This window comes from Amblyomma mixtum, chromosome 2 (genome assembly GCF_055824585.1).
Source record: "Amblyomma mixtum isolate Tamu chromosome 2, ASM5582458v1, whole genome shotgun sequence".
In the NCBI taxonomy this organism is placed as follows: domain Eukaryota; kingdom Metazoa; phylum Arthropoda; class Arachnida; order Ixodida; family Ixodidae; genus Amblyomma; species Amblyomma mixtum.
The window spans coordinates 302490753-302503219 of record NC_143013.1 but is presented as its reverse complement, the minus strand read 5'-3'; the positions used below and the strand labels follow the sequence as shown (position 1 = coordinate 302503219).

At 47.8% G+C, this 12467-nt stretch overlaps 1 protein-coding gene across 1 annotated transcript; it reads right to left on the bottom strand.

Moving 5' to 3' along the window:
* Positions 1-350: 350 nt before the first annotated feature.
* On the bottom strand, positions 351-11533 carry LOC149364717 (uncharacterized). The gene is made up of 5 exons (XM_089570177.1): positions 11450-11533; positions 9622-9809; positions 6395-6622; positions 2516-2693; positions 351-694 (listed from the first exon to the last, which is right to left on the bottom strand). The coding sequence occupies exons 1-5, from the start codon at positions 11531-11533 to the stop codon at positions 575-577; spliced, it is 798 nt and encodes a 265-aa protein (XP_089426303.1). The 3' UTR covers positions 351-574.
* Between the last annotated feature and the right edge of the window lie 934 nt (positions 11534-12467).

Genomic DNA, 12467 nt, shown 5'->3' with positions numbered 1-12467 from the left:
CACACAATTATCAAATCCTGTGCCTGACAAGTGCCACCATTTTGATTTGTACGATTGCACTAAGCGAATTCTGTTCGCTAAGTCCCATAGTGATCAGAAATCAGTGTAACGATTACAATCCTGCACTGTGCGATGCGGGTGCTGAGTTCACGTACATCATTAGTTTCTGCAGCAACTGTGCGCATGCGAAGTGTCCTTGAACCCACACTAGACGCCACAGCGTGAGCAGATTCTTGTCTGCTGGTACTTCTTTGTATGGGCACACAAAGGATTGCTTGCAGTTTCTGCACTGGGCATGAAATACTCTCATTTCCCCGCCAATGTTTTTGGAATGCACTTCACTCATGCCCGAGCCATGGCAAATACCTCTTTAATATGTGTCGCTCAAAGAAAAAAACATGACAGCTATATGTGCACCTAGCTGTGACATGCTTCTGACATGGTTTGCTTTCTTAGCAGTGCAGATTTTATTAACGAATGGGCTCAGTGAACGCCTGTGTTCGTGCGCGACACCTTGCGGGAAATTTAGAACTTGTGGCGTTTGCTGGCTGCCTCCGAGTGGCGTGTAGAGCTTTCAGTCATCTACATCGTCTTGAAGCTGTGCAGCTATGCCGCTGACTTGGGCTGTGGGTCGCCGCTTGATTAGCCCACTTGGTACCGGCCGGTGGGAGATCTCGAAGGAGGCCAGACATATCTGTGCAGGAGGCGTGAGAATGTCAGTAGGTATGCATAGAGGCACACATCAAACATAAACTCAAAACTTCGGCAGACGTGCTGGATAGGATTTTTCTAGATTACACGTTTATGCGCCTAACATAGTCATAAAGGGCAATGGTAACATCTATATGAAAGCCACATGCTCAGACCGAGGGTTCCATGTCCGCAACTGGCATCGATGCTTAACCATTGTCTCTTGGCGGCTGTCAAGAAAGCAGCGTATTCATTTGTTTGGAGCTTCTATCCTCAAAAGAGTGCACACCCTTTCACAATCCGGCAGAATTCGTCCTATCTATTGCTTTTACTTAGTTCCCAGGTGAGGTTGAAAAATGGGGGTTTACATGTAGGCATGCCGAGTTCATCTTGGGAAAGATGTACAATGCTGCATTTATCCGATGCCACAGTTCAGTGCTCCTGTGGCTTGCACGGCGTCTCCAGTAAAATGAAGCCAAACATCCCCCCCCCCTTCCCCCTTTTTTTGGCATGAATTAAACAGAGATATGAAAGCTAACATTTATTCTTGGACATGGTCGTCTAAACAAAGGCCGTTGGACAGTTTGCTACGTCGGCCACAGTTGATACGTTTCAAATGCAGGCCATACGAACATATATAATCAAGGCCTTCCTTGAGTATATACACAATAGTAATAAAACTATAGACACTTACATTTACATGCAGAAATTTACTCCTTTTTTTGGTTTAAGTGCTTCGTGATGCTATACCAATACCCCGCTATCGAGTTCCTAGATATTACGGAACTGTAGCTGTAACGAAGAAGGCTATATACCACTCTGCAGATAGTACATCCGGTGTACCTCAGAGGTCCGGTGTGGGACTTCTGTTGATTTTAGTTTATATTAATCATATTGCTCAGAGATATTTCGTGAAAAATTTGATTGTGCGCAGACGACTACGTCGCATAGAGTCCCATTGTAGCGAATACGATGTTCGCGCTCTACAACACAATCATACCACAGTCAGCAATGGTGCATCATATGGAAAGATCCTGAACTCAAAGAAATGCAAATACGTTTCTTTTACGCGTAAACATAATGCAATAAACTCGTGTACTGTTGAAATTCCACTCCTTTAGAGAAAGTTGCCGAATTTAAGCAACTTGGCGTGTATTTCAGGAAGGACTTGACGTGGAGAGCCGATGTTGAATATATAATAGGCAAAACATCAAGAATGTTGAATCGGGCTCCGAAATTTTTTATAAAGCTCCAGTAAATATGAAATAACTGTTTCTCACACACGTCAGACCCATTCTTGAATATGCCAGTGTTTCAGCACTAAATCTTTTGGTTGGGAACTACTCGGTAGTAGTTGCCTGCGCAGTAAAGGAAATGTTTCACCGCGTCTATTTCGGCAAAGCCAAGATTTATAAAGCTGTACGTGTTGAGCTGCTGTCTTTTATATCCCAATGTCGTGGTCATGTTTTTAAGGTGCGAAAAATGAGGTGTCGAACTAACGCTTACCAAACCCTTTATTCCCTCAGGTCACATCTGTGTGGAACACACTACTAAAAAACATGGTCGACTGCACATCTGTAGAAACGTTCAGTTCATTCCTGCTTAAATTGATTGTATTGTAATTTGTTGTAGTTGTAAAGGTTGTTCCATGTGTTGTTCGAGCATCTCATCATCTTACTATGGCATGTTTTATCGCTTTGTATGCCCCCCCCCCCCCCCCCCTCCGTGGTGCTGCAGGTATCTTTGAATAAATAAATAACAAAGTGGTCCTTCAGCTCCATTATCATTAAGTGCAGCTCAGTCAGCGACGAAAATTATTGCATACCTGTTGGCCTTCCAGTGGCCGTTCGAGATCGAGCGTGTCGCCCAGCAGTTGAGGGCTCAGGGGAGTGACTGGTCGGGACAACCTGCTGCGCATCCGCTGACGTAGCCAGGACGCGCATGCAGACAAGCATTGCGAGGTGCTCGCGGTTGGTCTCATCTCAACCCAGCGGTAGTATGTTCTGTAAATGGTGCAGTGGAGCGAAGGCTGTCACTATCCTGGCGTCACTATATTCTAAAGTTCCTCTTTTATTGAGAGCTTGAATGCCTTTTCCAGCAACAGTTATAAAGTTTAGCGGCCACAACCAAGAACTTCAGCGTTCACCTCCTGGCCTTATAAGATGTATGTCACTCAGGTGGGCCTGTATGGCACAGAGCGGATGGAACCGGCAAGGATTTGCTACCTGTGTTTATGAGTGAACCGAACGAATGCGGGACACAGTGCCGAAAGCATGCACACTGGAATTAATTTGCGTCTAACTACACAAGACGACGACAGTGACGCCCGCGTCACTGTCATCGTCTTAACTTTTTTTTTACTTTTTCTTTTTTTTTAAATAATTCTGACAGTGCTACGTGCTTCCATGCACGAAGCAACAAACTGAAGCTGTGTTGGATACGTACTTAACTATAGGCATGGGCACCCTATCATTATTTGTCACGTGGTTGTTGTAGTTCTTGTGAATTTCATTACTTACATGGCCGAAGCCACAATAGGGACCTTAGAAAATTGTACTTGTGGGTGTATCCCGCATGTCTGCAGACGGCACACAGAGAAAGCAAGTATGTAATGACTGGGACAGTTTCACTACATGTCAAGGACATAGGCCTCCTTTCTACCCTTTCTTTTGAGCATGAAATTTCTGCAGCCCCATTCTCGAAAATTAATGCGAGCATCGCCCGGAAGGCGCGGCAAGCCTAATTCCAAACATGAGTTCGAATTTATTATTCTAATATTCCGAAACTTTCCGCCCAAATGTCATCCAGCAAAAAAAAAAAAAACAAAAAACTTGGACTCTTAACAGTACAATGCGATTGCATTAGAGGTCCCTCCCGCGCATATACTCCGTAACTTTCACTTGGGTTACGCCTACGCGCCTTTAGAAGCGGAGTTGCTAATTTACTTTTGCCCATTCTCATTCTCTGCTCACTCAGTGGAGTAGAGGTAGCGCGCCTGGCTCGTGACCTAAAGGACAGCGGTTTGATGCCCCGGTGGACCATTTTCTTCTCCCAGAGAAATTGATTTTCTTCAGTGGCTCGCGTGGTGACGTCACGATCCTCCTGGCCAGTGAAACCGTAAAGGTGAAACTGCACTGACGTCGCGACCCTATCGGCCAATAATTCTGTTTCGCGACACGGACGGACGCCGCGGCTTTTCTAGTCAACTGTACTTCTAATGCGAATCGCATTAAGACAACTGTATGGTGATTACATATTCGTGGTAACGGAGATGCTTTGTGTTAGCGGTTTTGTCGTTCCGCTTTTGCGAGGATTTTACTGCCTTTCATGCTCGGGGTTCGCATGCGCCTCACGTTTGTCCTTGGCCCATTGCCGACGCGGCGTGCGTGCGCTTATGTGGACGAGACGGTCCTTGCTGCGCTTGCGCCTCTTCCCGCTCATTTGCGCCGCGTCCTTCGCCCGAGAATCTGCATGACGCTGTTCCTCCGTGCGACTGAAGCGGGCATCACCCGCACATGAAAACTCCGGGACCATAGTAGTGGAAAATCTGCTCTTCCCTAAGGAGCCTACATGTCCGCTCTCCTTGCGCTCCTCACTTCATCGGGTCGCCGCCTTCTTGCCCGACTACACATCCAACACACCACTCTCATGGAAGAGCGCGCGTACGTATTCCATCCCAGTGGAGATGCGCCCTCCACGTGCGCCCTATACCCGCGAACATGAACCGTGAGGACCATAACGGCCGGCGCCTGTCGCAGGCTGAAGCCCTGGCCCGCCACTAAGGATCGAAACCTGGCGTATTCTGCGTGGATGCCTCCGGCCCCCACCATGGGGGATGGTACACGGCCGCAGTCGTCCACCAGTCCAAAACAGTGAACGGCCTTACTTTCCGAGCCCGTGACATAACACACGCGGAGGAGGTCGCTATTGCGTTGGCTGTAAAACAATTATTTCCGACTCGCGAGGGGCCTGAACGTCGAGCAGGGATGGGTACCGTATCTAGCCTACCACATTCTCCAAAACAGTGTCTACACCGGTGACCCCCTCACTGGCGTATCGTTTGGGCTCCTGCTCACATGGGCCTTGGGGGAAATGAGGCATCTGACGCCGCCGCCCGCGCTCTCTCTCACCGGACATTCCCCTCCGACCTTGACGATCAGGAACTCGAATTCACTCCAGCTTATTCCTTCAAAAACATTGCTTTACTTTATCAATCTGGCCACGGCCTTTATCCCCGCCCGTGTAAAGGTCTCTCAAAGGCGGATGAGCGGCTTCTGCTTCGCCTGTATGCAAATACTTTGCTGTGCCCGGCAGCTGTCAAACACTTCGACCCTTCTTTCTCGGGAAGCTGTCCGCATTGTGCGGAGAAGTATTCGGACATCTACCACATGGTGTGGGCCTGTCCCTCCAACCCTGCTATCCCCCCTCACCCCAACCCAACACGCGAGGACTGAGAGGTGACCCTGCTTGGCTGCTCTGACCTGCAGGCCCAACGGGCCTTGGTCGCGCGAGCCTGGGCGGCGGCCGACGCCACTGGGGTCCCGAACTAGGGGCCTCCACCTAGTACTTGTAACGTCTGGCCCCCTCTGGGTCAGCTCATGCATAACCTCCTGAAGTGTACCTGTACATAAATGTTTTCTACCACCACCACCTCACTTCAATGGCGCCCTCTATGTTGAGGCTAACTCGTTGCTCCGACACCACTAAATTCCGTGGTCTCCAGGCCATGCAGGCCTCGAAGGATCCATGATCTAGCTCGCTCGCTAACCAACCGAGCGCATCAGCCTACACCCACCTCGAACCCCTTCCATCCGCATACAACGATAGACTATAGGCCCAGCGACTCAGTCGTCGGACCTCCCCCAACCCTACAGAAACCCCGAGTTCTACGGGAGCCACAGCATGGAAATTAATCTAAACAAATTCCTTTCGAAGCCTTCACAAGAACACAGCAAAATGTACCCCAGACAATACCAGCGCACCTGCCGCTGCTATAACGCCCGTCCCACGCTGTACCACATTTCGTGGGGGGTGTAGGGATAAACCAGAACGCTTAAAGACGTCTGGCGCGTCATTAGAGCAGGAGGAGGTATACAACCGACCAGCGACATTCTGGAGACTAGCTAGCGCCTCATCCAGCAAGTTATGATAGCCCTGGCTATGGATACCTGGTATAAAGGCTGGCCCCACCTGCTTGACCCCAAGCCAATCTTCAATATGGTCAAATCCTTTTTTCTCCTCCTCGGCGAGGGCGGTTGACTCACCGTCAACCGCAGTCAGTGCACGTTAAGGAACCCCAGGTGGTCGAAACTACTGCGTAGCTCTCCACTACGTACGGCGCCCTTTCTTTCTTCTTTCATTCCCTCCATTACCCTTTCCATTCGGCGCGGTTGACGTGTCTACGTGGTTTTTCCAACATTTCCTTTCCTCAAAAAACATTTTTCACAGCAAAAGCGGCGAAAGGAAGCGAACACGTCGTCCAGCTAAGAAGGCCTGTTGACGCAGGCTGCCCCGGACTGGATTGCGGCTACCGCCATCTCTCAGGAGCCCTATAGAATGCGCTACGATTTTAATGCACTGAATTTCATGCTTACACATCTATTCTCGACGAGGGGATGGGATGGGAATTTTTTGTTTGTATAATCGTTTTGCTTTCCATTCACGCTGATTTCGAAGGTATACCTGTCGAGAACCGACGACTCACACGAGAGCGGCGACGTGGTAGACAATGGTAATGAGGGCGACCATGACCGAGTCCGCGTAGCAGCTGGCGCCGTCCTGTGTCAGTGCCGCCTCGGGGTCCAGCGTGCCACGTGGGCAGCGCAGTATCGCCACCACGTTCATGGCTTCCCATGCGCAGTGTGCCACATGGAACAGCATGTCCAGCAGGTAGACGAGCTTCGCGGGTAGCACACTGCGCGCCTCTTCGCGCCTGCGAAACGAAAAAGGGCAGCCGCGTGGCAGATTTTTCGCTTATTGAAATATTTTAACAATGGTTAGCGGGAACATGCGTGTATATGCGCAGTGATACGCGCTGCACATCACATGTTCCTTGAGGTCTAGCTAGAAAGCGCGACATTAGGCCACGCACTATCGTGTTCCCGCTGACCGTGATTAAGTTGGTATAGTCAGATGCAGCTGCTGTGCGTTTATACCGGAACACTCAAAAGCGAAACAGGCTGTCGATGCGTACTTCACGGGAGTGACTGAGTTGAGAACAAGGGCCTCTTTGGCTCAGAACAAAGAGATTTCGTTTTTAAACCTCCTTGGTTCAGAAGAACACTACAAGAGCTTGCGGCCTGTCTGTGAGCAAGTTAGATTCAACGATCACGGGGATTCACCTTCTTTGGGACGAGGGGCTGAAGGCTGAGTGTGTCTGTTCAGGAAAGCTATCATTCTGAAAATACTTGCAATTTATTCACTTTTTCGGCACATTTAATGTCTGCAAAGGCCCTTATAGATGAAAAAGGGAACAGATTTTTGTTTCATCGCCACTTATTTCTGAAAAACATGCCACTTGAAAACAGCTTTGGATTTTTTTGTTGCCATTGGTATTTAAAAATGTGACTGTCTTGTGCCACAAAAGCCTGACAGCTAAGAATGATAGGTAAGTTATCTTGTTCACAAAATTTTCGTCCGGAAAACGCCTTCAAAGTAAATTTTGGCTGAGCGGTGCAAAAAGTAGTTGTCAAAAAAACTGCGCGAAGATGACGGGACAAGAAGAGGCACAAAGACGCGCACACACTCTGAACCGACTAGTCCATCATGTCTTAGTTCAATTGATGTCCTCTACTCTGGGCTCTACTCTTCTTCCGAACAACAAAAAATGGGCAGTTTCGGCCAAAAATGCAAATTTACTCAGAAAAATGGCTTGCAAGATTTGAGCACCTGTAAATTTTTTTGACAGGTTTTTTATTGCACATAAATGGGCGCCTTGCGTTTTGCCTTCATTGAAAGGTAAAGCTCCCGTGTATTGTGCGATGTCAGCGCAAGTAAGAACCCCAGGAGGTCGAAAACAATCCGGAGCCCTCCACTACGGCTTCCCACAGGGCGCTTGTCGCTTTGGGACATTAAACTCCAAATACCACACCACACCACACACCACACACCACACCACACCACACGACAGGATACCATACCATACCATACCATACCATACCATACCATACCATACCATACCATACCATACCATACCATACCGTACCGTACCGTACCGTACCGTACCGTACCGTACCGTACCATACCATATAGCTATAAAACCAATGCGCTATGAAGAATAAACAAGGGGAATTTGTTTTGAAAGGTTACCTTGAAAACAAGGCTTCCAGGAGCAGCCCTCAAGGCCAGGATATATTTTATTGTTTTTGCTCGAGATTTTAGTGAGATTTTGCTGCATTCTTAACTGCCTGAGCAGTTAAGAAAGGGCAAACCAAACTCCGGTATGACTGTTCATCACTGCGCCACGCGTTGGAAATAATGTTTTTGGGCACTGTCGGCGATACCTCGCGCGCCACCTTCATCGGGAAACACTTAATTTTCTATATTTTCGCTGTGCAGATCATGACCAAGCATGGTAGACGCGTTCTTTTTTAGTTATGAGCCTTCTGTAGCCAAACTTCAGAATTTTAAAAAAAATCAAAATCAAATGTTTTGCCCCACTTAGAATATGGCAAGTAAGAATGGTGGAAGTACCAGCTGTCACCTGTCCACATTATTTGCAAGGAACGGCAGTGAGTCTCGGGATTCAAGATTCATAGAAATATAACTGACATTATGCTCCGAGCTTTTGTACGTAACATTTTTATTAATTGCAGCGCGGTTGACACAAAAGTCGACGATGCTGAAACTTGGAAGCTAACAAAATGGCTTGAAGTTAAGTCGGGACAGCGCAGCGGGCCATTGAAAGAATATGGTAGGGAAGGAAAATGGAGTGGCTTTTGAAATAAGCAGGACACGTTTTGCTTCAAGCATATAACCAATTGTTGGTTTAGGTCAGCGGAGTGGATTTTGATTCACACGGCAATTAGAAATTAATGTCTCTAGATTTGTATGCAACGAATAAATCAATATTAGGGGCTGCAACCCCTTTTTAGTGCCTTCCACATAACTCCAATACACGAGCTATATAATGTCAACTTAATAAAACGATATAGGAGAAGTAATACCTACCGTAATTTTCTTGAAACTTTGTCTCAACTAACACCTAGAGAACACACTCATGCCATAAGAAACCGCGATAAATGGTTCATTCCCCAAATACGAACTAACTATGGACGTCAAATGCTCAGCCACCACTTACCATTATTGCTAAATACTTTGTGTTAGTCTTACAAACCAGTATTTTTGCATCTTATTTCTTTTGCTGTTTTTGTCTGTTTTTACCTCTCTTTTATCTATTTTTTTCCGAGTCAGTTGTGTCTCGCTTATTTTTCCTCAAACGCAATTGTTTTGTTAGTTGCTGCCAACAATATATGTAATTAAACAAACCTTGAAACCTTGTACGGGGGCGCAGGCGCGCAATCAAGCTCCAGTGACAGCTTTTTGTCTGCGCCCCTAACATCTGGATGATGTAAATAAAGATTTGATTTGATTTGAACCCTGCTGAAAAAAGTTGTATTATGCAATAAACTCATACAGTTCGTCATACAAATATCATAAACTTATCATACAAATCATAGAAAATTATCATACAAATGTCATACATTGCTGCAAAAATATACAGTCATCATAGAGATGTCATAGAATACCATACAAACTCTATGATATATCATACAAATTGTATGATATTTTATGCATGATGAAGCCTCTATGAGGTTATTGTATCATAGAACTTTTTTTTCAGCAGAGTGGGGTAGCATACCCTCCCAGAAAACTGTGACTTTGCAATGAACACAACTGAGTACAAAGCGAAGACACATAGGCCTGACTCACGATAAGAAGGTGAAGTGGAAAGCGAGTAGCACCATGCCGAAGGCGACGTTGCCGATGGGACGCTTGGGTTTGACACCGTAGTAGGTGTCCAGCACCAGGTCGTAGCCACATATCGACGCCATCGCGAAGTGGTAGACTTCCTCGATCACTACGGCCATTGTGTCCCACAGTCCTGATGGTGCGGCGCACTGGAAAAAAAAAAATGTACAGCGGCGCCAGTCATGCTTGAATTATGAACAGGCCTGCGTCTATATGCATTCATCCGCTCAACTGCCTGCAGCTATAGCCGGGAAAAGTATATAACAGCTGTAACTTACCGGTACTCACCTACGGGGCAGGAACGTAGAGGCTAACGAGAAGGGTTCAGATTAAGCTATAGACAACGCAGCGAGCTATGGAAAGAAAAATGATAGGAGTAGCGTTAAGAGAGCGCAAGCAAGCAGAGGGGACGAGGGACCAAACGCGGATTAACGACATCCTAATCGAAATCAAGAGGAAGAAATAGGCTTGGGCAGGGCACGTAATGCGAAGGCAAGATACGCGCTGGGCCTTAAGGGTAACGGAGTGGATTCCAAGAGAAGGCAAGCGTAGCAGGGGGCGCCAGAAAGTTATGAAGGCGGATGAGATTAAGAAGTTTGCGGGGATACGGTGACCGCAGCTGGCAAAGGTCAGGGTTAATGGAGAGACATGGGAGAGGCCTTTGCCCTGCAGTGGGCATAGTCAGGCTGACGATGATGATGACATCTGACTTCCTTCGGGCCTGTTAACTGCATTTGCCCCTGACGTGTTAGTTTATGTTAGTGTGTGAAGTGGCTGCTACTGTGGGGAATGGCGCCACGTTTTGTCATTGAATCGAGTTTTCATTTGCCATTTTGTTAGGAATGTCGGTTGCGGCACATTTCCTGGGCTGGCGTCTTTGGTCCTCCTGTGAGAAATGAAGCCCTCACCGCGACTCCAGCTCTACCGCCTTCGTGCTACACTTAACCGGAGAGTTCGCCACATCGCCAGCTGCGTGCCGCTCTAGCAGTGACGATCTGGTCGTCAACCGAACGAAATTGGCATTCGCTCAGGGCTTTGTGTAAATTTTTCGCATTCTTGGAATTTTCGGCAAAATCTGAAGATAAGTGCACGCATTTGCAATTTAATTATCTATAGAAAAAGCTGGTCTATCACAGGTTGAGGTTGCGGGCTAGGTCATTCAAGTTAAAAAAAGTTATCGAAGACACTTTGGAAATTCTAAAGTGTGTTTGGCGAAAGCCTTGTGGTCAACCGACTGCCGCATCCCCGAACCGCTTGGCGCGTGGCGGGCTTCCTGCACGTGCGGTTTTTATTGTCTTTGGCGACTGCGGTCGCTTTTTTCATTGTAGTGTTTGAGAGTGCAGCTCTCTGGCGCCCGTTTCGCGCCATCGCCGTTGCCCGTTCGGCGTTCATTGTGTTCATTGGCTTTTGCGTTGACGTTTTACACTCCGATCATTTTAAGGAAAGGAAGTGCGCAAACTGGCTCCCTGGATCAGTGGACGCCTGAATCACGCTGTTGTGTTGTTGGTGCGGCCGTATGAGCCGTTGCCTGGCAACCGTCGGCGGTGGACACCCGAACCACACCGTAAAGGAAGGGATGAAGTCGGAGTGAAAGAAGAAAGACAAAGAGGGGCAGTAGTAAAGAAAATGAAAATTGTATTTGAGGAAACGAAATTAAACAGTAACTGTCTCACATATCACGGTGGACACCTGTCATCCGTTTGTAGAGGAAGGGAGGAAGTGGGTGTGAAAGAAGAAACAGAAAGAGGGACCGCAATGAAGAAAAATGAATTTGAGGGAAGGAACTTACGGAGGAGGTCGCACCGCTGCGCGGAGGAGAGGCCACAGTTGGCATGATTCCAGCGCACGGACGGACACCGCGAGCATGAGCCATTAAAGGCTTTCGCCTTGATATCGCGAAACGCTGCACAACACGTTCGTAGTAATGACCTGCTTGACGTCAGCACTGAGTAGCACCGCACAAAAGGACGCGACTCTGGCGAAAGACGTCGGACGCGCAATCGATAATTTCGCCTCGTATCTTATGATCTTATGTGGTGTCTTGTCTCCATGTTATTGTTGCGACTGAAAGAAGGATGAAAAGGAAATCGCACGGGCCTGCCGACTGGTTCGAGCTGAGCCACCACCGCTGCCACGTGCAGATAGATGAGAATTAAAAGCTATCAGAGGAAAGAGTGAAAGAACAGACGCGCGTCGCAACAACCGCGTCCGCCGAAACGAAGACGCCGGCTGTAACAGATACCCCAGTGCCCCAATACCCCTCCCACCCTTGTCTCCATGCGTCGCTGTACAGTATTAATAGCCTTGTTATTGCTGCGACTGAAGGAAGGATGAAAAGGCAATTCCATGGGCCTGCCTACATCCTCATGCAGAGCCACAACCACTGGCACGTGCAGATAGAGGAGAAATTGAAGATATGAGGAAAGAGTGAAAGAACAGATGCGCGTCACAACAACCGCGTCCGCCGAAGCGACGACGCTGGCTGTAACAGTCTTCTTCAGTCAGGTGAAATTTTGGCTACTGAGGTGATGTTCTTCGGCGAGGCTCTTTTACCGCCCCTCCCCTTCTACCGTTCTCTCTTATCGTCTTTACCGTTCACGAAATCGTCCCGGTCCATCCTTCTGTTTGCACTGCGGGGCGTAGTTTGCAGAAAAAAACTGAAAATCGGTTTTGAGGAAAGTAAATGACGCAGGAACTGTCTCACATATCTCGGTCGACAGCTGGACCGCGTCGTAAGGGAAGAGATAAAGGAAAGAATGAAAGAAGAAAGGAAGGAAGAGGTGCCGTTGTGGAGGTCTCCCGACAAG

Bases quoted from the DNA above. Each gene is read 5' to 3' on its own strand.
- LOC149364717 (XM_089570177.1), bottom strand. From the start codon at position 11,533: ATGGCTCATGCTCGCGGTGTCCGTCCGTGCGCTGGAATCATGCCAACT. The intron at 9,810-11,449 runs GTAAGTTCCTTC...TTTTTTTTCCAG, and splicing joins GCAGCGGTGCGACCTCCTCC to TGCGCCGCACCATCAGGACT. The intron at 695-2,515 runs GTATGCAATAAT...CCTCCTGCACAG, and splicing joins GGCCACTGGAAGGCCAACAG to ATATGTCTGGCCTCCTTCGA.